At 42.9% G+C, this 25,879-nt stretch overlaps 1 protein-coding gene across 3 annotated transcripts; it reads right to left on the bottom strand.

Moving 5' to 3' along the window:
* Positions 1-3,711: 3,711 nt before the first annotated feature.
* ak8 (adenylate kinase 8) lies at positions 3,712-24,056 on the bottom strand. Of its 3 annotated transcripts, none has more exons than XM_035530109.2 (14): positions 23,938-24,056; positions 22,216-22,373; positions 22,060-22,144; positions 21,667-21,716; positions 21,205-21,315; positions 20,075-20,143; positions 16,174-16,255; positions 15,891-15,962; positions 15,105-15,308; positions 12,849-12,980; positions 12,277-12,366; positions 8,807-8,948; positions 4,167-4,247; positions 3,712-4,081 (listed from the first exon to the last, which is right to left on the bottom strand). In XM_035530109.2, exons 2-14 carry the CDS (start codon positions 22,297-22,299, stop codon positions 3,823-3,825), a joined length of 1,461 nt encoding a protein of 486 aa, XP_035386002.2. In that variant the 5' UTR covers positions 22,300-22,373; positions 23,938-24,056; the 3' UTR covers positions 3,712-3,822. The 3 variants fall into 3 exon arrangements, with proteins under 3 accessions (XP_035386002.2, XP_035386003.2, XP_081571074.1); XM_035530110.2 differs by having other exon boundaries at positions 22,216-22,368; positions 23,938-24,046; XM_081714948.1 differs by lacking the exon at positions 20,075-20,143.
* Positions 24,057-25,879: the final 1,823 nt, after the last annotated feature.

The following is a 25,879-nucleotide window of genomic DNA, read 5'->3' as shown; positions in this document are numbered from 1 at the left end:
GCTGATGAAGGATCTCTCTGAAACGTCCTATTTCTCTGGAAACTCTGTGTACTTTACTACAATTTTGAATCTCTCTCTCTCTCTCTCTCTCTCTCTCTCTCTCTCTCTCTCTCTCTCTCTCTCTCTCTCTCTCTCTCTCAAGTTTCAAGTTTCAAGTTTGGTTTATTTGTCACATACACAGTCATACACAGTATAACTCGCAGTGAAATGGTTGAGAGTGCTCTGTCCAAACTGAGGAAAAAGAAAACAGGGGTGCATAGAGAAATATATTATTCTACATATATACAAAAATATATTAACAATGTATGTACAATATATGTTTATATACACAATGTACAATGTATATGGTTGTGTATGTATATGTACACAATGTACAGAATGTACAGATCCATTTGTAAAATGACATATTTACAGTTTTTATGTTACATGGTGGAATAGAATATCTATAAATATATACAGTTATTTTACATGGTGGTGGTGGTGGTCCTCACAGTTTATCAGTTTCCCTGATTCAGGGCCCGAATGGCCTGTGGGAAGAAACTCCTCTTCAGTCTCTCTGTCTTGGTCTTCAGGGATCGAAAGCACCTCCCTGACTTCAACAGAGAGAAGAGCCTATTGTTGGGATGGGTGGGGTCCTTCACAATCCTCCTGGCCTTGGTCTGGCACCGCTTGTAGTAGATGGTCTGCAGGTCAGGAAGTTCCGTGTGAGTGATGCGCTCTGCTGAACGCACTACCCTTTGGAGTGCTTGTCTGTCCTGCTTGGTGCTATTCCCAAACCAGACTGTGATGTTCCCCATGAGGATGCTCTCGATAATGCAGGTGTAGAAGTTCCGCAGTACCTTGGAGGGCAGTCTGAAGTCTCTTAGGTGTCTGAGGTGGTAAAGACGCTGACGAGCCTTCTTTGCCAGGGAGTTGGTATGGAGGGACCAGGATAGGTCCTGCGAGATGTGAACACCAAGGTACCTGACACTGTCTACTCTCTCCACCGTGGTTCCACTGATCCTCACAGGTTGGTAGTGCCACTCCTGCTTCTTGCTGCAATCCACGATCAGCTCCTTTGTCTTACTGACTTTTAGGAGGAGATTCTTTTCCTGGCACCAGTTTTCCAGGTGTTTAATCTCCTCCAGGTAGGCCCTCTCATCGTTGTCCGAGATGAAGCCCATGACAACGGTGTCGTCAGCAAACTTGACAATGATGGTGGAGCTGGAAGTAGCTGTGCAGTCGTAGGTGTACAGTGAGTAGAGCAGGGGGCTTAGGACACAACCCTGAGGAGCTCCAGTGCTGAGGGTGAGGGTGGATGAGACACAGTTGCCCACCCGTACTGATTGTGGTCTGTCTGTTAGGAAGTTGGAGATCCAGTCACACAGGGATGTATGCAGTCCTAGATCCCCCAACTTAGTAGTGAGTAGGGAGGGGATGATAGTGTTAAATGCTGAACTGTAGTCGACAAACAGCATTTTACGTAATTTCCCCTCCCTTTGTCCAGGTGGGTCAGTGTGATGTGGAGTAGATGTGCAATTGCATCGTCAGTGGCGCGGTTGTGGCGATATGCAAACTGCAGTGGGTCCATGGAGGCTGGCAGTGAAGATGTGATGAAGTCTCTGACTAGCTTTTCAAAGCACTTCATCACGACTGATGTGAGAGCAACAGGGCGGTAGTCATTGAGGTCGGAGGGTCGAGGTTTCTTCGGGACGGGGACGATGGTGGATCGCTCAGATAGTATTTCATGAACTTTAGTTCATATAACATACTATAACATATTTCAATATATACAATGCAATGCAATTAAACATAAGGGAACATTAAATAGATTTTTAATTTAAAACAATTTACACATATACCACAAATGATGCTGCTACAATGTTAAGAAATGAAAAATAAAAGTCTAAAAGCTCATAGTCAAACTGTCTGACAACTCAGTTGAAACCTTTTTGATTGAGTGTGTTCAGAAGTCGAAGGTTTTTCCCTGTTTAGTAAAGGTTATATTCAACCCAGATTTCTCTGTATAGCTCTTGGTCTTGGGGTAGAAATGGGATGTGAACATATTTCAAAGTCTCACTCTACAGGAGACTGACATGTTTTTATCCTAAAAGCACGCTCATGCTCACATATAGTTTCTGTCCACTGCTTATTGAATATTATAGTGGCCAACAATTTCCAACTGAGGAACGCTCAGTGGTGAGCGTTATCAGGAACATCAATGTTTCTATACGTGTTAGCCTTATTCCTCGGTTAGGAACATATCCAACCTACAACTGTCTTGTGGCTAACAAATTGTGTATGACACCTGTCTTTAATGGTACACCAAGTTGTTTCTAATAAGGTAGGTAGTGAATGCATGTTGAATCTAAGGTTATTTCACTGTAATTCTGTATCTTATGACTCTGGTCATTCTGAATGGTACTTTAAAGTGGTCAAATATCAGATACAGGTATGTTACAGTTGCCAGCAGCCAACAGCTTACAGCAGCCAACAATTTTATTGGTCTGTCCAGCAAAATGCAAACATGGTTTAGAATAGCACTTCACATGCAGTAAAACTGCTGGAATATTGAAGATTTTATAATTTTTATTTTAATAAGAAATATATGGCAAAAACTTTATCTATAGATGATTGAGACTGGCTCATGTAATACTTTCCATGGGCAAGTTTCATAAACCTCAGGGGAATCAACAAACTTTATCCACCTTTGGGTCACAAGTTCAAAAGTTAAGGTTTGCTTTTACCTTTTCAAGTCAGTTTAGTGTATTAAAACATGAGCTGGCTAGTGAAGCTCTGTGGATAGTTGCACAAACTCAACTCCTTCAAACAGTAATAGAAACAACAATGCCTAATCAGAGAAGTGTTATACATGCTTGATGCCCTGTGGTGGAAACAGGGTCAATATGGATGATATATTAAATTTTAGTTGTAGCGGAAAGCTCATACTACAGCTTTTGATTTCATTGTGGTTTTGAGCTTAATTAATCAGAATCTCCACACTGTTCCCTGTAAATTAAGAAGTTTCACATATCTGCTAACAAACATCTTCTGAGAGTAGACATGGGGTTGAGATAATTCCCATCTATATTTACAAACACCACTAACTCAATGAATACAGCTCCTTACACTTAAATGTTTATGCATTCAGAACAGATGCATATTTGGAAACTCATTGGCTATAATTAATTCAGTGTCTGCCTGTCATGGCCTGGTATCTGAGGGGAGTTTGAACACCAGGCTGTTAACATGCCTCTCTAACCAGTGCACTTAACTTCTCTCCTCTCCTTTGGGAGCCAATCCAGTGACCTCTACATATGGAGAGGGGCTGAGAGAGGGAAGAGAGACCATGTGCGAAAGAAAGCAAGAGAGCATGAGAGAGAGAAGGCTTAATAATCAGAGCGGCTACTGAAGCGCGACTAATACCACCCCTAACAAAGGGCCTGACTGGGCTGCATATTACTGGGACATTAATTAAACACATGTATAATTAGCAGGTTCCCTGTATTCCCTTGTGATCAGCTAGGGTCAGCAAGCCAGAGGTGATTACCCACCCGGGGAACTAGGGAGAGGCTGGTTGTTTAATTCAGTTTTGTTTGATATACAGTATATATTAACTTAGGGCAAAGGCATGTAATTGTCCCTTTGAGTTATAAGGTGAAGAATTACATACATGGTGCACTGTCTTACACCTCTGTGTATTCCGACATACACCACAGTCAAAACACCAAATTCCAAGTAAATGTTTTAATTATGAATTGGTTTATCAGTTTATTAAGCGAAGGAAGAGATGGTCCAATCGTACAGTATACAAATGAAAAGACTGCACAAAATGACCCCGCTCTACAAGACCACTGACGGACTGCCAGGCGGGACTTTGGGAAGACGCCCCACCAGCACGCTCTCCAGGCACTCGGACACAGCGTGGGGATCCTGGTCAGCGTTGATCCGTACAGCCTGCGGATAGAAGGCCTGCAGGGCAGCCGTCTGACTCCAGTAATCCTTCAGCCTCTTCTGGAGCTCCTCCTCAGAGTCCCACGGGTCATACCACAGCCGGGCCTGCACCTCGTGATTTGGCGCAGGCTTGTGCAGCGCGTGGTACCTGGAGGGCATAGGAAAAGAAAGCTGGCAGCGACAGAATTTCTATGATTACAGAGCGCGAGCGTGTGAGAGGAGACGTCACGCACCTCTCTCCAGTAGCAGGATCGACGGATCTGAGAGCTAGCCGTGCAACAGCAACGTCGTCGTCCATCTCGAGAAAAAAGACCCTGGGAGGGAGAAGAGGTGTCAGCTTCAAATGGAAGATGTCTGCTGATATCTAAACTTTGTTTCTTTAGAATGTGTTCTGTGATTCTGGCCATTAACGCCATTAACGGACCTCACCAAAGCCCATAAAAAACAAACAGAGACGACAACGCTTTTGTGCTACTAATCATGGCAGGCCATCCAAAAACCATGCTCAAATTCACACATTATTTCCACCATTCACAAACTGCTTCTTGCATCAGAAAAATAATTATGATGCATCCATATTAGAACTGAATAAATGAGTGTAAGTGGTAATGTACTGTAATATAGGAATGCTGGGATGTTTCCCCAGGGATGTTTCTGGCAGGACAGTGAGGTAGTAAAATGATATTGTAAGGAGAAAAATAGGGATGGTCCAGAATAAACTGGTTTCATGCGGGAAAGGCCTCTGTAGGCTGCAGCGTAAATCCTCAGGATTCCTTTTTGACAGGCCTCTAGGGGCCTTAGTCGAAGGGGAGCCTTTGTTCAAGGACGGGACGGCCGGCCAAGCACCGGAAGAACCAATATGGACATCACCGGAAGAACCAATACGGGCAGCCGGTGATCTAGAATATGATTGCCTTTAAAAAAAATAAAAAATAGAAGTAGTTTAGGATGAACCTAATGGTACCAAAAACTGGTTGGTGTAAGTATTGAATATCAATTTGCATACATTTAATAATGTATGGTTTAGAGAACAATAGTGGAACCGGGTGGAAGTATAGTATTAGTGGAAGTTTTTATGAAAACATAAACATGGTTATGATGAAAATGTATAAAAGGTGTGCATTCTCAAAGAAGACATTCTCCAGACAACACCTCGTTTGTAACATTGAGCTCAGAATAAAGACGAGACCAGCTCTTCTCTTCAATTAATTCCAGAGTCTGCATCTTTATTTCTATTTAGTGTGTATTGAGTAAACAGTCTTGAATTTAGGAAGATCTAGGAACGACAACAGCGTCCAGACAAAGGTGGCCTTAACGAAAGGGTCAAGAGAGGGAGCAGCAATCAGCTGGCCCACACCCCTTCCTCTCCAGCTGACCCCCACGTCACAACCCAGCCCTCCAGACAGCCACATCCACAACATCATGCAATTTTTACCACCACCCAGCATGCAGTGGGGTTTTGGACTGCTCGAGCCGCGATCAAGATCAGCAGAAACGGGCAGTGAGAATGGGCTTCCTCTCCAGAAAGACTGAAGGGAGAGAGAGAGAGGGGGGAAGATGTAAGATCTGCTTTTGATTAAATATTTAAAATGCCTTTGTGATGTGGGCTCTGATGGATGCTGTGAAAAAGCAGGCCCTCTGGAACAGTCAGAGGATCCTTTAACCACCCAGAGCTCCAGCTGACCAGTCCTCAGCTTAAATGGTATTATATTCTAACTGTTTCTGAGGCCTGAAACTCATCTGTGTGCAAGGACACTATCACTTCAGGAAAAGGCATTGCTCAATTTTTAATGAATATTTGTCCTAAAAAAGAAATAATAACTATTCTGCAAAGCTATTAGAATTAATATTAATGCTTATTCATGCAATATTCATGAAGGCAGGAAAGGAAAGAGAGTGGGGGAGATGTCTGTTGGTGCATGGTTCCCTTTATTCCCCTCCCCCATTTTGCAGATGTCGGGGAGGCGAGGGCGGAGTTTGCATGGGATGTAGGGGAGGCGAGGGCGGAGTTTGCATGGGATGTCGGGGAGGCGAGGGCGGAGTTTGCATGGGATGTCGGGGAGGCGAGGGCGGAGTTTACATGGGACGTTGCTTACAAGGCAGCTTAAGATTATGAAACAAAATCAGGGACTAAAACAAAGCGGCTAACAAGCGTGTCAGTCTGCATCCTAGCAGGGCAGACGACAAACTTCCCTGTGTGCTAATGTCAGAACGTGTGCACGTATGTGTGCTGCGGACAGTCTTTCGAGAATATCTCGATTAATGGGCCAGCTCCCTTTGATCCTTTTATTCTTAAGCGTGCTCTGTGGGCTGCGCTGATGTCCAGCTCCCATGCCAACCTCCTCTGCCTCATATTCCTCCTTTTCCATCTCCACAAATTAAGAAATTAATGAGGGGTAGATTCTTTACAGGCGGCCCCGGCAATGTTTACCACTGATTAAATTATAATGCCGCCCCTGCTGTATAATTCATAAGCCAATTAGAGGAAGTGTTGCTTGATTTGATGGGGAGCAGACACATGAAATACATTTAACTAATAGAGAGCAAGAGAGGATTGCCACAACAGAGCAGGGAGGCATACAGAGCGAGATGGGGAGAGAGAGCGAGGGAGAGAGAGAGCGAGAGAGAGAGAGAGAGAGATGCAAGAACAGGCGACTGGCCTATGCTCTCTAGGATTACGTGGCTAATGGTCCTGCTTTATCTGCCTGTCACGGATAGCCATGCATATTTCAGGGCACCCAAAGACTCTGATTGTTTGTGAGCGTGTCAGGGCTGTAAGAGACTGCTGACTGCCCAAACTGGAGTGTAGTTAAAGACCGGCAGGAGGGTCGGACACACCACGCACCAATGGTAGGCGTGGAACTCTCACTGCACTGCTGTACCAACAAAGAATAATCACCTAGGAAACCTGCAGATAAGGGTCTTCATGTTTGGGTCAAGCTCAGCAATTCTGATTAATGACCAGTGGCCTTCTCCCTGCCATAGATAACCTCTGGTCATGGAGCAAGTTACACCATCAGCGATTCTCCACCGAATATCACGCTGTCAGAGATTCTCCCCAGAAAAGCCTTCAATGGCTGGAACTGTCTCCAGGACAGGAAAACACATGGGCAAGGCTAGCATAGATTGATCAGTTTTTGAAAGACGATCAGACATTTATGCTAAGGAGGAAACCAGAGCGAGTGCATCCTTAATTATCTGATTAGGGAAGATTATCCGTAAGGGTCCCTTTCCTCCTTTTTCTCTCTCGTCTTTTTTCCAGGATCAGGTAGCTTCTTTTACATGACAAAAGGGCATCTTATGTCAAAGCGGCCGTAGTTTGTGGCAGACACGAGCCCAGTGATTGTCACAGGATCACTCATTTTTCAGGGTACACACATATTAGTTTAGGCATGGCAAGCAAGCCACTGTCATGGCACTGTGGCTAAAGTATCAAGATATAGAAATTGCTTTTCTAATGTTGGACAGCAGGACCTCGGTGGTCATGTTGCCACCGATAACACAACCACCTGGTCAGAGAGTCACAGAAACCAAACATCTTCGGTTCCAGCGGTCAAGTTGGTGGCGTGAGCTGAACACTTGCCCGACGCTTGACACAGCCGCTGACTAATGAGCCCGGTTACAGGAGCCCTCTCAGGAAATGGGTAAAGGGATCCCTCCAACCTGCTGGGCATGCCAGCTCCATGCGTGTCCCCACCCCCATCCCTCCGTACCCTCCTCTCCTCCGCTCGACGGTGGCCTCCGGCTTGGCACTGAGCCATATCTCTGACTGACTTATTCATTTGCTCTAAAGCCTGAGTAACCAGATAGATTAATTAATAAAGCTGTCAGATAGAGCGCCACCATCGGGCCATCATCGGCCCTTCAGTAACATTATCTCTCTATTTAGGGCTGGCCTATCTGCCGGCCCCACAAATCAATTATGCTAATGACATGTAAATGAGGTCCCCTGCCATTACTCAATTCAGCAGGGGCAGCTAATAAATGGAGACCCTGTGTGGAGTTACAATAAGAGAGCCACTGAAAGAGGAAGTCCAACCAGCTACTGCCTGGTAATGTTAACATCTGAGAGCAGAAGGCCGTGGCATTCTGGCAGCTGAAGGGATTGACAGAGGATCAGACACACAGGAGCGTCCTGAGTAATTCATACATGGTTTAGATGGGACAAAGTGAGTGTTGTTACCCAGACGAGTTCACCCGCATGCTTCAACTCTCCAGGTGAAGTGGGCGGGGTTTTATATGGATCACGCCCTGCTAGAATTTCCACACGCACTTATTCCTTTACACATATTTACATTTACGTTTACAAAAGGGCTTTGTCATTTACTCATAATGACACACGTTAGAGGACGTTAGCGCACAGGTCCCAGTTCAGCCCTGATCCAGGGAGAGGTTTAATCTGGGAGGAGAGTCATCAGCGGTGACCGGAGCTCAGCGTGGGACCACAGCAGGCACACACGCACAAAGCACATGCCGCGTGAGTGCCACCAGATCCTCTTGGAGAGCTGAGCTCGAGTAATCTGAGTGAGAGATGTGAGACTTACACTGCTACACTCACTGTTTGGGATAATTGAATATGCACAAATCACAGGTAATGACCTGAGGAGCCACACCAAGCAGATACTGCGTTTGTTCTGGATCGGGGTTGCCTCGGTTTTTACTGTTTCACTGTTCTCTGTCAAAATGTTAAAACTCTGAAAAAAGAAACTGAACCCAGGCAACCTGCGAAGGAGAGTCAGCATGCTGAGAAAGAATGAAAGGGAAAAAGAGTTCTCTCAGGCATGTGCTTTCTGGACATAAACACTGGTATGGTGGCATTACTCGCCTAGGGAGCCCAAACTCAAGGCCACACAGCTGCAGCTCCAACGTGTACCTGCTGGGACTGAAGTTTGCCTCCTGAAGCTCGGCAGCCTGGTCCACATCGCGGGGGAAGCCGTGTAAGACCCAGCCACGGGTGGTACAGTCCAGCCTGCTCAGCCTCTCAGTCAGTATCTGTCGCACCATGACGTCTGGCACTGAGGCGATCCGGTAGAAACGGCATATCATTAAAAGGGAGGAGAAGACATTTCTCATTATGCCTGTATTTATCTCTTCCCAGTCATGATAACATACAAAGTACACAACAAAGAATGAAAGCATTATTAAGTCAAACTTCAAGAGTCACAGACGTGCTGTTCCTGTAGTTTCAAGTGCAAATCCGTTATTTTGTGTCCTCTGAATGACTGTATAAAAAAACTGTACAGACATATCTGCTTTAAGTCTTACCGCTAGCGCTATATCTACAGCATCTCTGTGTGAGCTGCATCAGGTCAAAAGGTTAAAGATCTAAGCACGCTGTTGAGATCCCCTATGAATTTGTTTACTTCCCTGACAGTTACCCAAAGTACAAAAAAAACAAACAAACAAAAAAAAACTGTTGGATGAAACGGTCAGTAGAAAGAGAAAGCAATCACCTCTTTACCATCCAGGAAAACCACTCCTAAAAATACATACAGGTTCAGTACTTCATGGAAGAAATCCAACTGAAATTGAGTTTTTTCTACTACAACACAACTGCTAAAAAATACCACTTCCTTTTCAGTAGACAGTCCAGACGTTAGGAAGGTTAAAGATGATTCAAAGCAAACAAACGTGTATAAGGACCAAAAAGCCCACCATGAAAATATATTAGAGAAAGTAGCACTGATCTTATCAACCAGTACTATAGAGGACGTGTGTGTACCTGTAGAAAAGCAGGCGATTTTATTCAGATATGAGATAAACTAAACAGTCAGCAGGCATATTGTCATTTAAATTCATGCATATACATTTTTATTTCTTTTGAAGCTGTTCCACAGGCTTCTCTGGGACTACAACAGCAGTCAGCATGTGCCTGACAGGCAACATAAGTGAATTGTTTAAGGGGATGATATTGATATAAAGGCGGGATGAAGACACTTAACACGCGGGAAAGCGCTCGCAGGACGAGGCCGGAGCGCGGGAAAAAGTGACCAAAAAACAAACAAACTGAAGGCGACGAGCGTGGGGGGACAAACAAATAACGGAGGTGAAGGGAAAACTAGAACGCCATTCTTTTAGGAAAGCAAGCCCGCACCCAGGGGGGTCCCCGCGGATGTTGAAAAATTAAAGTCGACGGTTTCAAACTGTCCAATTTCCACATCAAACACTTGCAGCCTCGCGCCTCTCACTCCCCGGCTTGGCTTCAAACGGCAGGCAGCCTGGAGAGGGTTGCTCTCCTCTCTCCTCTCCTCCTCCTCCTCTTCTCCTAACACTAGATTTTTTTCATTTCCTTAATAATCCCGCTCCCTAAGTCCCTGAAGCGCTGTACTGGTTCCACTAGCCACCGTCTCTACATCGCCTAATTATACCCCTGCCAGCCCATTAATCAACTCCTAAATTATTTAGGCAAGCTTCTCTGCCTAAACCCTCACTGTCACAGTGGGGGGGGGGGGGGGGGGGGGGGTCAGGGAGAGAGAGAGAGAGAGAGAGAGAGAGAGAGAGAGAGAGAGAGAGAGAGAGGGAGCGAGAGAGAGAGAGTCAGATGAGAAAAAGGAGAAGGAAAGAAAGAGACACAGAGGAAAAAGAGAAAGACAGGCAGGGAGAACGAGAGCTAAAGTCAGTCTTCAGACACAACCCAAAAGTGAAAGCTCTCCCCTAGGACAAAACAGCACAGGTTGACAAGACATGGGAGTGCCAGCTAATACAACATTTACATTGCATTCCTTATGCATTCTTTTCTTTTCTGACAAACATTCAAACATGAATTTATGGGATTCATGAGTACATCCGCCACCACTGCAGTTTGGGATATGATGAACATGCACCATTGGGGTCTGACATTCAGACCCTCTCAGATTGTGCGTCTGTGTGTGTGTGCAAAAGAGAGATGAGTGGTTCATCGCAGTCCTATGGAGTTCAGCTACATTATGAAGGATATCATCTCTCAAAACCATAATCGCTTTTATCTTTTCCACGATACCAAGATAAAGACATAAAACAAACCTTTGATGCAGGTCAAAGGGAGAAGTGTAGCTCCTCTCAAAGCAAGCTGTTAGCCATATGCATCACGTTACTAGCCTGAGAATACACCAGAGAGTGATCGATGGGGACTGATCCTGAATTCTCAAACTCCTTTTGATCCTTCCTATCTCCGCTCTTGTCATAGCTTAACTGATAGCTCATATGCTTTCACATCTCACTGCTGATTTCGATCAGCTAATCTGCGCGAGCCTCCATCTAATCTGACGAAACAGTCGATCTTAGCTCATTAAGTGTGAGCCACTCTTGTGTTATTCAGAGCCAGAGGTAGCTGGCGTCTCTGTGGAAGAGGAGCCACAGAGTTCAGCTGTCAGCGTCCACGCCGTCCCCGTGGCCCCGTGGCCCCGCGGCCGGAGCTAGCACCGAGCCGCTACGGCACAGAGAGATCCCACCCCCGTGACGCTGCTCTCCACCGTCTGGCTCATTGAACACGTGCGCATGCACACCCACGCACACACTTTTGTAGCCCGTCAATTCTCGGGGGATGTTTATTAAATTAATCACATCTTGCTCAAGGCAAGTTTAGACAGTGAGAAGCAGTGATTGGCAGCACGGCAGTGCGTGAAGCAGGATGAGGGCTGGGCCCGTTTCCATCAGGGCCTGGCTCAGGCGGGACACCCTGGCATTTTTGCACCTCGTCTTACTGAATTACTTTCCCCTCGGGGCTTCGGAGACAGAGGAGACTGAGGAGCTTTGGTGAAGCTGCAGGACATGGGGTACACTGAAACAAAGCGATGCACAAGTATATGTACCTGAATGATTAACAGGAGGCCTGATTTGCAATAATTTGGCAGTCTGGTTCACGGTTTAACCTATTGCTTATGTGATTTGCAGTCTAGCAATTACAAAAGTACATAATTCCTAAATCATAACTTTTCAGGAAAAGATTTCTTTTGTTGTACTCTTGAGATCTGGCAGCTAAGGCAAGAACAACAGCATGAATCTTTGCGATAAATATAAAAAGAGTTTTTAGATACTGATCACCACCACTGATCCTCTGATAGCTGTACAATGACAATAACAACGTTGAGGGGTCTTACCCTTGATCTTTTTTTTTTTTTATTATGTGAGATTATTTTTAATATACCCATATAATCATCATGCTGCATTTGTTATATGCAAACACCGCAATATATTGGTTGGCCACACCAGGCATGGCAGGGGTGGTCTAATTATTTGGCCAAAAGCAGAAGAGTCTAACAGAGGCAGCAGTCTCCAAACAGGCCACAGGCACTGAGGCTTCAGCTCTCCTTGGTGCATGACCTGCTTGACAGCATGTGTGTGTGAGGAGGTGAGGAAGTTTACCTTGGCGTCCTGACTCCAGGAAGGGTTTAATGAGCTCTCCCATACTGGTCCCATCCGCTGCTGCTGCCTTCAAAAGCTCACCACAACAAACTACAGCCAGAGAGAGAGAGAGCGAGAGGGAGAGAGAGAGAGAGAGAGAGAGAAGGGAGGGGGGACAGAGAGAGAGAGAGAGAGAGGGAAAGAGAGAGAGAGAGAGGGAGAGTGTGGAACAAAAAAGTAAAAAAAGAATAATAAGAGAGAGATGAAGAGAGAATGACAGGAACAGAGAAAGGAAAGTTTTAAATTTTAAATAAACAGACTGCACAATGTCCAGTGTGACCTTTAAGACGGTCTCAAGACAGAAGAGGATAGGACAGGCAGGTGATGAAAGTCAGCATGCCAGCACATGTCTGGGAGGCAAGGAAACAAGAGAAAGAAATGGAAACACAGGAACTGACCTTGAAAACACCCCCATCTATTTATTTATTTATATTTATTATATTCATTTTAGTTTCCATTCGCAACAAAGGAAATTTATTACTGAGGAAATATAGAGAGATTTAAGAGAGGCTGGAAAGTGACGCGTAACTCACTGTCAACTATGCTGTATTTGTGGGCAAGCAGGCTGGCCTGCAGACTTTTCCCAGATCCTGGCGGTCCCAGCAGGAGGATCCTGGGAGTGTGAGGCGCGGCGGAGTGGGGCCTGGTCATGACATAGGTCAGTACTGCAGGACAGAGATGGCATGAAAACGCAAAGGGATTAATGTGAGGATCTACATCATCTGCGCCTGTACTGTTGTGCAGCTGTTGCTATGTGTCGTGTTTTTTTCTTATACTATGTTAATGTGCACGTGGTGACGTTGCTCTGGGGAAGTAGTACATTTGTCAGAAATGACAACACAGCCACTTAAGATAAAGAACTAATTAATACTGAACTGTTAATGCTGTTTAACTTAATTATAGTTAATATGTCAATGCCACTGTTCTAATGATACAGATCACATATTACACATCTAATTAGTGTATTTACTGATGTTATCTGTTCTTAAAACAATTAAAAGATGCATATGAGAATGCAGGTAAGTTTTTAAATGAACATTACATTCCTTTGTAATATCCATATTAAGTTTACAGAGATTACAAACAAACACACAAACAAACAAAAGAGAAACAAAAACAGAAGTTAGAACCTGCCCAGCTGTAGACTGTTCCACAAATTGGACTTGAGTGTCCTGTATTGCAATAAGAACAGAAATCTTCCCTAAATGTTTAATGGATGTGGATAATCCAGCATTTATGCAGGGGCAGCGAGCGCGTCCTTTTAAAGGCCAGCCGCTCAGATGATAAACAGCGATCGCGGCTAATCTGAATATGAGGCGGCTCGATTAATAAATCATTTCAGGCCTCCTTTCACCTGCACGCCACGCTGCTAACATCTGTTTGGATGTTGGTCTTCTCCCGCAACAATGTTGATTGTCTGAGCGCTAGGACTACCCTCTAATGTGCGATAATTAACAAAAGCCTAATTATAACTAATGAGTTTCCCTCATCCAACACTTTAGGCTCCTAATTGCTCTACAACAACTGTGATAAATGGTTAATATGCAAAACATGGTAATATGCTAAAAGGCTACTTGGGGAGGGGGCTGCTAACGCCGCAGTCAAACCACATACCGAATTAGCAATAATCAATATTTAAGATGACAGCTTTACTGCGGCTTATTGCTCAGTCTGAAGTCCTAAATGTTTTATAGCTAAGAAAGATTGCAGATATTTGTTTTATCCCTCCGTTTAACTTAATCTGGTGATCTGGGTGTGATTAAATATACAGTCACCAGCACTCCCTCGCATTTAAAAATCAACATGAAATCTGCAAACCATTAGCGGAAGGGTGGAGAGTTGCTCTCCTGATACTCGGCATGGCAATCTGAATGCAATAATAACGGGCTAATGTTGGCTGAGACAGCACTCACAGCACACCTTGCACTGCACATGGCTGTCAGAGAATATGCGCATGAATAAAGACCATAATTTGGCTATAAAAGGAGAGAGGAAACTAGATCATGCTATTTCATAAATGTGTAAAGCACTGGGAAATAAACTAAAAACATTAAGGTCTATTTACAAAAAAGGTCTAAGTACCAGCACTGAGGATACCTAATTAGGAAGTAACTAACATGGTTTCAACTCTGACCATAACTAACAATAACAAACATGCACCTGCATTTACCAACCCCACCCCCAAAAACCAACCCCTGTCTCACTCTACAGTCAAATGATACATGCAAAGAAGAATTAAAATATTCAACAGACTGTGCTCTCCTTATCCCACAACAAAAGGAGGGAGAAAGTGACAGAATTATTTTGTCAAGTTGAGCGGTGTAATGTTGAGACAGGTTGTACTGGGCTGGCTTTAATGGCTCTGACGAAGGCTGCATGTTGTGCCTCGGGTCCTCGAGGGACAGCGGGTGCCCGCAGCACTGCCCGAGGCAAAGTCCCCCAATGAGCCGCCGGCCTGACAGCTCGACCAATCACTGGCTCTGAGCAGCACGGCCGCCGTGCTGGCCTCCGACCAGAGCCTGGGTCAGCACAGCGAGGCTGAGGAGAGGATGGCGCAGAGTGTATGCCACTTCAAATATGGCTAATGAGAGAAAGCGAGCATCACTCAGTTATGCCTCTATATTCGCATGGCATTAATTGGCCCTATTAATTCTTACTCTTTAACAGAAAGGTTTGCGTATAGCAGACATTCCCGTTCTGTGTTTTTAAAACTAAGTGACACGATGTAAAGCAACGAAACGTTCTGGCAAACAGCCAGATGGACAGTGGAGTGAAACGCTGGTGATCACCTTGGGCAAACACATCTACATGAGGCTGGTCAGCATTGATGACCCTCAGGCAGCTGCGGTAGGTGCTCTGTAGAGTGTGTGCCTGCCTGTGATATAGCTCAAGAGTTGCACGCATAAGGTCCTTGGTCATCAGGCCCTGTGGCCTCTCCAGACGTTGAGCCACGTCAGCACTCTCTGGCCATATGAAAGTGACATGATACACATCTGAAGATGTAGAACAAACAAAACAGGAAGTCGGAATCGCATCTATTACCAAAGATAGCAATTAAAATAGAGCATTAACCCAAAACAAACAAGCACATAACACCTAATCACTGCAGTATAGTAATGTAAATGTAATGTTAATTTTCCATTAGGATGCACTCATATCAGTAAATTATTCTGCAGTTGGAGCAGTTTCGTACATCAGGTCACTTGGAATCAAGGAGGCAGAAGTACCTCATGCAAATACAACACAGAATCCACAAGTCTAAGATTAACTAGAACAGTGTGTATATCTTAGAACAGTGTCAAAAGTTTGAGTCTCAAAAAGAGAAGGTGGCAATTACAAGGATACAGGGAATCTGCTCCATAACAAATCTGTGGGGAGCAGGAGTTTTTGTTCATTATAACACGGCTTTGCTATACCCAGAGGACCCGCTGCCATAGTTGGGATTCAACAAACAGGTCCTATTTGGTTGAGGTCTATGGTTCATCAAATGCATTTTAACGAGGGCGCGGGCGAGCTGCGAGTCTCTCCGCCCAGCTCTCTGAACTCAAAAACTGTGATGATCATTTAGATATTACCTCCTGTGACAGGGTCTATCCTCTTGCCCAGAATCCTTTCAGTCAGGATGCCGTCAGGTGCCTGTAGCATCACTGTGGCCAAGCGGACATTATATTAAAACGCAGTAGTTACGTTTAATGAGCATGGTCTCGTTCTCTAGCATGGGATAACTACAAAATTACCTTTTTGGCAAAATTCATTAGTGTGTGTGTATGTGTGTGTGTGTGTGTGTGTGTGTGTGTGTGTGTGTGTGTGTGTGCGCGCGCGCGCATGCATGCCCGTATATGAAAATGTAGCACTGACCAACGTGCTCTGGGGAGATGCCTGCTTCCTGTAGACACAAAGCCTCTTCTCCATTCTTAGGGATGGCTTCTAGTACCCAGCCCTGTAAATTTGTAAATTCACAAACTCAATTTGCCATGAAGACCTTTAATGGCCATTAAGAACATGCCAACTGATCACAACAAACTCATAAATCATCAAACAATAAAAAATAGTAAATGCATGGATGTCAGCTACTGTTTAGCTACTGGACAGCTACTGGTCAGCTGTTGGTCAACTACTACACTTTCCTGCTCCTTTTCTGGTCTGTTTGAGAGGGTAAAACAATCTCTGAGTAATAAATTGCTGTTTAAAACAACTAACAGGCTCCCAATGTATAATTCATATAAACTGTGTCTGAGTTCTGTCTGAGTTCATAAGAGATAAAATAATGAATGCACGAATTTATATATAAATTTGAGGTAAGAGTGGCCAATATGGGGTTTCCTGCAGTGAGGGAAAAGGAGGGTAAATCTATAAAACCTTGAAAATGTGGCTAATTCTCGAGCTCCTCTCCTCGCTTCTTACATGGCCATAAAAAGAGCAGAAGAAGAAAGCAAAAGTCACATGCATATCATTCATTAGCTACAAATCCATGAAAAAACTCTCTCTCTAATAGCCTCCTAAATCCCAAGGCTTGCTGTGCAATGGTGCAGTAAAATAAAAGCTTCACAGAAACCATCTCCCTCAAGTGCTTGTTAGGGGCCAACTTATTACTGTGGCGAATAATCTTAAAATAAATAAATATATGCAACAAACATTTATAGATCTAAGTATTATCAGAGGACTTGTGGGTTTTTGCTGCCGAGTTGCCTGCGCCTGTTTGAAATCATCCTTTGTTTTTCGCTGCTTTGATCTTTAACAGCAAACCTATCCTTTGCTTCACCTGATCGCAGTGCACAAGTTTCCTCCCACTCACTTCTCCATTAAGCATTTGATTGCCTCTGTGGCAGTGGGCCCAAGGGCCGGGCTTGCAAATCTGCGCCGCACGCTGGTTCGGATGCCACACATGAAACAATCCTGGATAGCAGGAAAAGAGGCCAGCGATGCCCCAGATGAGTGAAACCCCTCCTGCCTATACAAAGAGGTCAGCTGGGAGGGCCCTGGACGATTAGATCTTGAAATCAGAGCAGGCTTACAGGGAGGTTAACAACCTGGCTATTTCAGAAGGGTATGTTGAAACTAAGTTTTCGCTGCACTTCCATCCAGAACAGCCAGTGTTTCTAGGACAAGGAGAGGATGCAAATCACACACACAGGAACAATTCTTTAAATGATCTTGTCAATGAGGACAGTGCATCCTTTTTTCTTTTAACAGCCAGATACATTAGAGAGAGCAAAGCAGTTCTTCGGATATCTAGACCTGGAGGGTCTGGAGAATTCCAGGCCAGGTCTCAAGCTTGATTGATATTGTAATGAGTTTGCCTCAGAACATCTCCATACACCTACACACCCACACATGCATACATAGCCATTCCTACTCCACATGCGATGTGCGGGCATACATACAAACGCACACGCGGGCAAACACACACGCGCACATGTGCGCACACACAAACACACACACACACACACGCACTCTTCTTTCATCCCCAGAGCCCCACAGTGGCTTGCTCCATTCCTTTTCATCCACACATCAAAAGGCGACGTGGGGCTCGAGCACTGGGCCCCAATAGAGCCCCTAACCCTGGAACATCTGCAGCAAGGCTCCCTATCACAGGAGGACACGCGTGGAGCAGATGTCACCAGCTAGCTCAACAGCAGGCAGGGCAGGCAACCTGGAGCTGGGCCGCACCACCACTCCCAGAGACCTGAACAGACTGCAGGGATCCCCGCACAATGTGTCTGTGCTTTATCACCCTGCAAACCTTGCTTTCCGACAGTCCATTTATGCAATGACATCACCCTTTCTCCACTGAGCTAACCACTGTCTCCATATTATTGTTTGTTTTTATTCTCAAAGGACATGTTGCTTACGGACTGCTGGTAATGTGTTCGGCAGGTTCACTGTGTAGGAAGTACACAAAACGTACTGAAGTATTACATGCACAAAGGGTTCAGCTGGGAGGGCCCTGGACAATTAGATCTTAAAGTCAGAGCAGGCTAACAGGGAGGTTAGTAACCTGGGCTATTTCTCTCTTACACGCTGTCCATGCTAATGGATATTTGACTAAAACTAAAACAGGTCAAAAATAAAAACATCTATTTCATCTGCCGTTGTTCTTCACAGATCATTCTTCATATGCAGATTATTCGGAAGCATATTAATTCATCAAATTCACTGTCCTGTTTAAATTATCTTACTCAGAAGATTTTAATTGATATTGAGCTGCACTGAATGGCGCAGCATTATTTGCATCAAGTGCCATCTGAAAAAGCCCTTCCTTTTACATTTCAGTTGTGATACTTTCCTGCCTATTTCCCCATATCTCACTAAATATAGAATTAAAGGCATTATGCAAATTCTACCAGTCTAACTTTATTTGGAAGTCTCATTAGGGATCTGTATGACTGTATCACTTGCCACATGGTTTTTCATTCTTTCTCGCTGGTCTTTTTTCCCCAGATTTACTTTTGGGGTTCTTTTTCTGGGACTGCAAGAGCATTCATTAAGTTGATACTCCACTTTAATTCTCTGCTCATTACCTATGCTTCCTTACATTTCTTACTGTCTTGATTTCCCTCTAGATTACAACTCGAAAGTTTTCCATACAGAAGGGAGAGGTACAGTAAAACAGCCTGAGAAACAGTGGCAGGCAGAGATGAACTAGATGACCTAGATTAGGCATGATTAACACTCAGTGTTACTTAATTTGGAAAAATACACATATAAACATTGGCACAAACACACAGGTGACAGAGGAATAGCAATTAAGCTTAGGCGTCACTTGTTTCAGTGGAGGTGCGGTGTGTCAATCATTCCATTCCGTTCTTTAGCCCATGAAAGGGCGTGTGAAGCATGAGACTTGGAGAAAAAACCATGCCGTGTTGGGACAGACACATCTGCAGCCCAGGCAAAGCACTGATTGAGATGCTTTTGTCAGATGTCTTTGTCTACAGTCAAAAAGGCCTCTATTTCTGTCTCATTTCGCTCTACTTATGCAGAGTTAAAAGGGTAAAATAATTAAATAAGATGATAAATAGTACCAGACAGTTTGTCTGCAGGGACATACATGCATTATCAGATTAAACGCGGATACTATTCATGAACTCCTGAGAATAAAAAAGGAAAGTTAAAGGATGCCAAGTGGAAAAAGTCTAGTAACGAGATGCAAGGTTAAGCAATGCCACTTGCAGTTTAAAAACCGAAAAAGGGAAAACATTGTTTGTTTTTTTCGGTGATTTACATATTTCTCTCTACACTTGCATGGTAAAAACTGACACTTCAGAGGAAAGCAGAAGTGAGAGGAGAGGGTTCCGGGGACACCGGGATGACAGGCGGACGGACGGCGCGGCGCGATGACAGGATGAATTTAGGGATGAAAGAGTGGAGGAATTCAAGCATGTGAGTGGCTGAAGGACGCTTTGGTAGTGTTAGTGAGAGGATTAGGTGACTGTTAGAGGGTGAAGGGCCCAGTGATGAAAGATTCTTTTAAAGAAACACTCACTCACTTGTAGTCCTCAGGGAACACAAATACACACATGGGCAATTAGGTTATCGTGGAACACTCAAACACACCAGGGCAGCAAACACTTAATTTGGACATTTGCTGTTGCTTACAAAACCATTTGAATCAGGGCCTATTAAGGTATTCTTTTTTGTTTAATTTATAGCATGTTATTTAAATGTTGGTTTTCCCCAAAAGTGCAAATAGTATAAAAGAACAAACTACTTAAATTCCCTCTGACGTCCTTTGTCAGAGAAGAACTCCGCTAGTCCTTACCCGTCGCACACAGTCACTCTTTGACAGGCGCTGCTGTATCAGTTTTATCCAAAGGTCTTTTGGGACATCCTATAAGAACAGCAATCGTAATTACTGAAATATATATCTTGCTATACACACACACACACACACACACATATACATATACACACACACACACACACACACACACACACACACACACACACATATACACTCACATACACACACACACACATATACACACACTTGCATGGTAAAACACATATATACACACACACACACACACACACATTATATATATACACACACACACACACATTATATATATATATATATATATATATATATATATATATATATATATATATATATATATATATATATATATATATATATAATTTAATTCAGATGTTTGTCACTATTTTTTAACATTAAGCAAATTTTTGCCTGAATGAGTTTAGTTAGCCATAGAAATAAATGTTATTTTTAGCTCATTAAGCTCATTTTTAGGAGAAAATATAAAATGTGAAAATTATTCCTGTTTGTATGTGTGTGTTAATTAATAAATAAATTAAATAAAAATACTTCACAAATATTCATATTTAACATTACTAATCAGCCACCCAAACAAAACAAATACTATCAAATAAAACCTCTGGACTTAGTACAAATACTGTGAGAGAGCAGCCTGAGTTAAATCACTTAATGCTTAATGCTTGTCTGCATTTAATTACACAATCCATTATGGGTTCAATCAAAATGGTAATAATTGTATTTTTTAAGTGTTTTATTTTAAAACTCAAGGCCATGCTGAGTATAAGTGGGAATATAATTAGAATAATTAATCCATTGGGAAACACACCTCTCCACTTTACGGTTTTACAGGCTAACAAGTTTGCATGTGATTTGCATGATCAGACTTCAAGCAAAACCAGCAAAACATTTCTACTTCAAATAAAGTTATCATGAGTGAGTTAAAACAGGAACAGAAGTCGAGGAAATATAATGTCAAACACCAAATCCAAAACTGGCTAACTAAGCGATTCTTAAAGCTGGGTTTCCTTTAGCAGATACCTGCAGTCTGCAAGCTACTTTCACGGATATTTACACACACGGGAAAGAAATTGAAGCGGGCAATGAAGTCCCACCTGATTGTTCTGTCTGTACTGCAGCGCAGCCCTGGTTATGTCAGTGTCAGCCTTAAGGATATCGCTGGCAGTTATGTGGATAGCACCAATGCGCTCACACAACTTTTTTGCCTGTGGCAAAACAAAAGAGATCAATTTGATACCGCATATGAGATAGAAGAAGACAGGCAGTGCTGAGGATTTTTCAGAACTGAGGATCCCACACGGAGGCCACATCATGGCAGAAGCCCTGCACAAAAGGCTGGGAAATAATAGCACTGCCAAAAAATGATCTTACCTGATACATTCTATATATTAAACATAAATGTAACCATTAGATGAACTCAGTTTAAATGCGATTTCTATGCAAGATATTTCAACTATGTTAAATACAAGAAGGAGACAGGTAATATACTTGGAATTTACAAAGCAAGATGGGATGAATTTAAAAACGTTACGCGTTATATGATCCAAAACACTTACTATGGTTCGTTTCCCAGAGGCTGGTGGACCCAACAGTATAACCCTTGGGACTAAAAACACATTTTTAAATAAAAGAAATTATCAAAACGTTATCAGTCAAATCAAAATGAGGTAAGTCATTTATGTTCCAATGAAATATCCTAATAATAATCATTGTTTTTCGCACTTTGTAGAATAGCAGTTTTACATGTAGGCCAGACTCATACATACAGTTTGCCACTCATACAGTTCATGCTGTATAATGGTAAAAGTGTGTCACCTGGTGGTGGTTTTATGATCTTAAAATTCCTCTGAGATCAGTGGGTGAATGAAATGTACTTTAATTAAGCCTGTATTTGCATTTAGAGAAACAGCTCAAAACCTGAGCATTGAAGAAACTAATTGAACTTTTACCTTCAATGCTTTCCTTTTTCAGCAGTCCTATCAGATACTGAATAGGATCTGTTGGCTTGTCAATTATAAGGTTTCTCACCAGTGCCTGCATAAAAGAAAAAGAGGTTAATTAACAATTTCATGGAATAAGTCTATAGAATACAAGATGCCACATACCTGGATAAGGTCGAATATTTCATGCTTCTCTGCATAAACAGCCATTTCAGGGGGGATTCTTAAATGTTTGACTGTTGCATCCATCCTTGGCAATCACAAATTTACCACCAAGCCAGATTATATTTAAAGGTATTCTACGTCTCTAGATAAGATCTGCTCTGTAAAGACAAGGGGAGAGAGAGAGAGAGAGAGAGAGAGAGAGAGAGAGAGAGAGAGAGAGAGAGAGAGAGAGAGAGAGAGAGAGAGAGAGAGAGAGAGAGAGAGAAGAAAAAATGAGAAGATGCACTGGTCAACAATGATTCTGCTTCCTGCAAAAAAACAAAAACCTGTTTCTTATGTATTTTTGCATTCTGAATCGAATCCAAATACCTTTTCAGAATTTCTCTATAATCTGGTTTTGTTCCAGTATACTCATATATTATATATAATATGGAAAAGTGGTAAGGGCAAAGTGGATCCCCTGCATGTTGGTAGATTATTACTGAATGCTAATTGAGGGATACTTCCGAAGCCAAATAATGGCAATAATCATACAATGTACATTTTAGGAGTACATGTATATATATTTTAAGTGTAATAACTGCATTATTTATAAAAAGGTAATATATACACTTCATGTAAAATCTAATTGCCCTAATAATTCTCCAAATAGAATCGAATTCAGTGTAAAAACTATTATAAGGTGCATCTATTTTAGATTTGAAAGCAAAAAAAAAATGTTGACCAGAGTTATATATATGTACATATGTACTGTAAATGTTCATATATCATTTAATATAAATATGTAGACACACACACAGCTGATGAAGGCCCTATGTCCCAAACAGTGTACTTTTGTGTACTTTATTACAATTTTTAATATCTCTACTATAGTACACTGCAGTTAATTACCTAGAATCCACGTCATTATATATATATATATATATATATATATATATATATATATATATATATATATATATATATATATATATATATATATATATATATATATATATATATATATATATATAAGATGTAGAGGTAGTAAAACTGCACTGAGGTACACAAGGTTTCCAGATAAACAGGACGTTTCAGACAGATTTACACTGTAGGAACCCCGAGGAAATAATTTTATGATTTAAACATCTACTTTTGAACATAAACTGGTTTCACTTCCCAGGACTTCAGAAGCACTTTGATGAAGAACCCCTGTCTGAAACATGTTTCCATCTCCTATTTCTCAATGCAATTTTTACTCCCTCTGCATCTTTTACATTACACTGGTGTTACCGCCTGCAATCGTTTTCATCTACACATACACACGCTTTACTTCACTTATGCAGTTCAGATTAAATGTAGATTCGCGGATAAAACTGGGATTCAAATCCACAACACAGTAACGTGTGCAACAGGTAAAGGGGTCTGAACAATTTCTGAATCGTGTGTGTTCGACCTTAAATATTTTCTGCCATTGCATCTGAAAATCTTAAGATTCTGGCCATTACGGCCAATCGATGATTTAACAGTGAAAAGTGGCCTGGCGTGCTGACAGTAGCAGTGAACCCTCTTACAGCTTTGACTGCGAACATGAAATCCTTGTTTATTTTAGTCTACGATGCAAATTCAGCTAGGAGCTAGTTAGGTTAGCCAGCGTTAGTTAGCTTAGCTAAATTGTCTTATTCTACTGGGAAAAAAATTAGGTCGAAATCGGTCACAGTCAATTTGCTTTCAGTTACTAACCTTTATTTCGCTCCTGATAAAGAGCAACGTTATTCGCTGCTTTATATATCCAACGTGCAAGCTTTCTGTTTGTTTGTGCGTATACACGTCCACGCGCGTCTTCGCGTGTCCGTTTCCAATGGTTACAGAGCAGCCAGCGATCACGCACTCGCAGCTTCCCAGCGTACGTTACTGGTTGCCGGGCGACTGCGTAAAAATCGCTTGTTACGCAACAGAAGACGCAGACCGGAGCAGTGGCCCGGTTTAACGGAGGCTGGTGAAGTTGGCTATGGATGTGTGACGATGTCGTCCGCAGCTAACTATGTGATGCGGTGCAAAGCCTGAGCAGTATTATTGTGTTTATTTTGCTGTTCTTTTGGCAAACATAATTTCCTCATAACATTTATGGAATTTATCTGACGCTTTTACCCAAAGCGACTTACACTTCTGAGTGAGTACAAATTGAGGGTTAAGGGTCTTGCTCAGGGGCCCAACAGTGGCAATCTGGCTGTGGTGGGGCTTGAACTGGCAACCTTCTGATTACAAGTCGAGCACCTTAACCAAATCAGAGAGAAACCGCTGTCCCATTAAGTAGAAACATAAACCTTTCAGGCAGCAGCAGTTTATCTCCATAACAGTGCCAGAGCAAGCCCGGAAGCAGACACATCAGAACCCGTCCCTCCCGTAGATCATTCACTCACATCACGTCAGGTCTTCTAATATCTTTAGAGTGTGAAACTAAATAAGTATCAAAACAAGTAAAAAAACCTTTATGACTGTATGTGGCTGCAACACATTGATCAAAGGGGTACCAGTATCATTTTTCTGAGTCATATCACTGAGACGCTATTGTAATTTAATTAGAAAATAGAAAAACTGTATATATTTCACATTACCATTCTGAGGAAAATTGCTAAGTTTGAGGCAAATTGCCAGGAGACTCCACTGTGTGCAGCGGTGAGCGGCAAGGAGGCGGGCGCATGTACGGAGAAGAGCGAGGTTTATTATGGCCAAATCCAGAGTGGTAGTCGTTAGGGCAGTTTACCGAAATGGAGAGCACGAGGATGCAGGACAAACAACCAAACAAAGGCATACGAAGCAGGATAAGAAACACACAGGCTAGGAGGCACAGAGTACAAACTTACGGGCTTGCAAAAACAGCATCTAATACACACACACACACACACACACACACACACACACACATACACACACGCACACACGCGCACACACGCACACACGCACACACACACGCACACACACACACACACACACACACACACACACACACAGTTCAAAGGTGAAATGTTCAACTGAGCCTCAACACTGGGGTAGGATTTGGAGGTATCAGGAACCAAGGTGTTTACGTGCACTTACGGCTCCAACCAAGACACGTAAAAAGCCAGAGTGAAGTTAGCATCAGGTTAACCATCAGAACGAAGATCTAGCCTTCCATTAGCTCAGGTCAATCTAAAGACCACCAGCTGAGCTGTGAGGTAGGGGGTAATAGCACAATGCTGGGGGGTGTTTGGCTGGCACAGGGGCAGGTGCACTTCCAGACACAGATGCATCCATGATGGAGGAGGATTTTAACTTTGAAGCAGCACGTGAATACATCAAACACACACACACACACACACACCAAACTATCAGACTGTAATTTGAGTTGTATTTAGGTTTTTTTTTTTTTTCCTTAGCTGTATTAAGGTCTGGCTTTAGAGTCTTACATAATAAAGGAGCAGCGTAGCCACAAATGCTCATTAACTTTATGAAAACAACATTGTGCTCACGTTATCATGTTTGGATAGGTACTGGTTCTGGCTATTATCAGTGAAGATAATCATAAGTATATTAATCAAGGTTTCTATTTCTAAAATGTGTATGTACGTGTCTGCTTCTTAAAGCGCATGTAACCTCAGACGTAGTTAGTAAAAGTGACTCCCTATGTTCGTGTCCTATTATA

Source organism: Electrophorus electricus, chromosome 5 (assembly GCF_041902795.1).
Source record: "Electrophorus electricus isolate QZ-2024a chromosome 5, ASM4190279v1, whole genome shotgun sequence".
Classification (NCBI taxonomy): domain Eukaryota; kingdom Metazoa; phylum Chordata; class Actinopteri; order Gymnotiformes; family Gymnotidae; genus Electrophorus; species Electrophorus electricus.
Note: the sequence above shows the minus strand (reverse complement) of the source record. Positions and strands in the feature narration are given on the sequence as shown.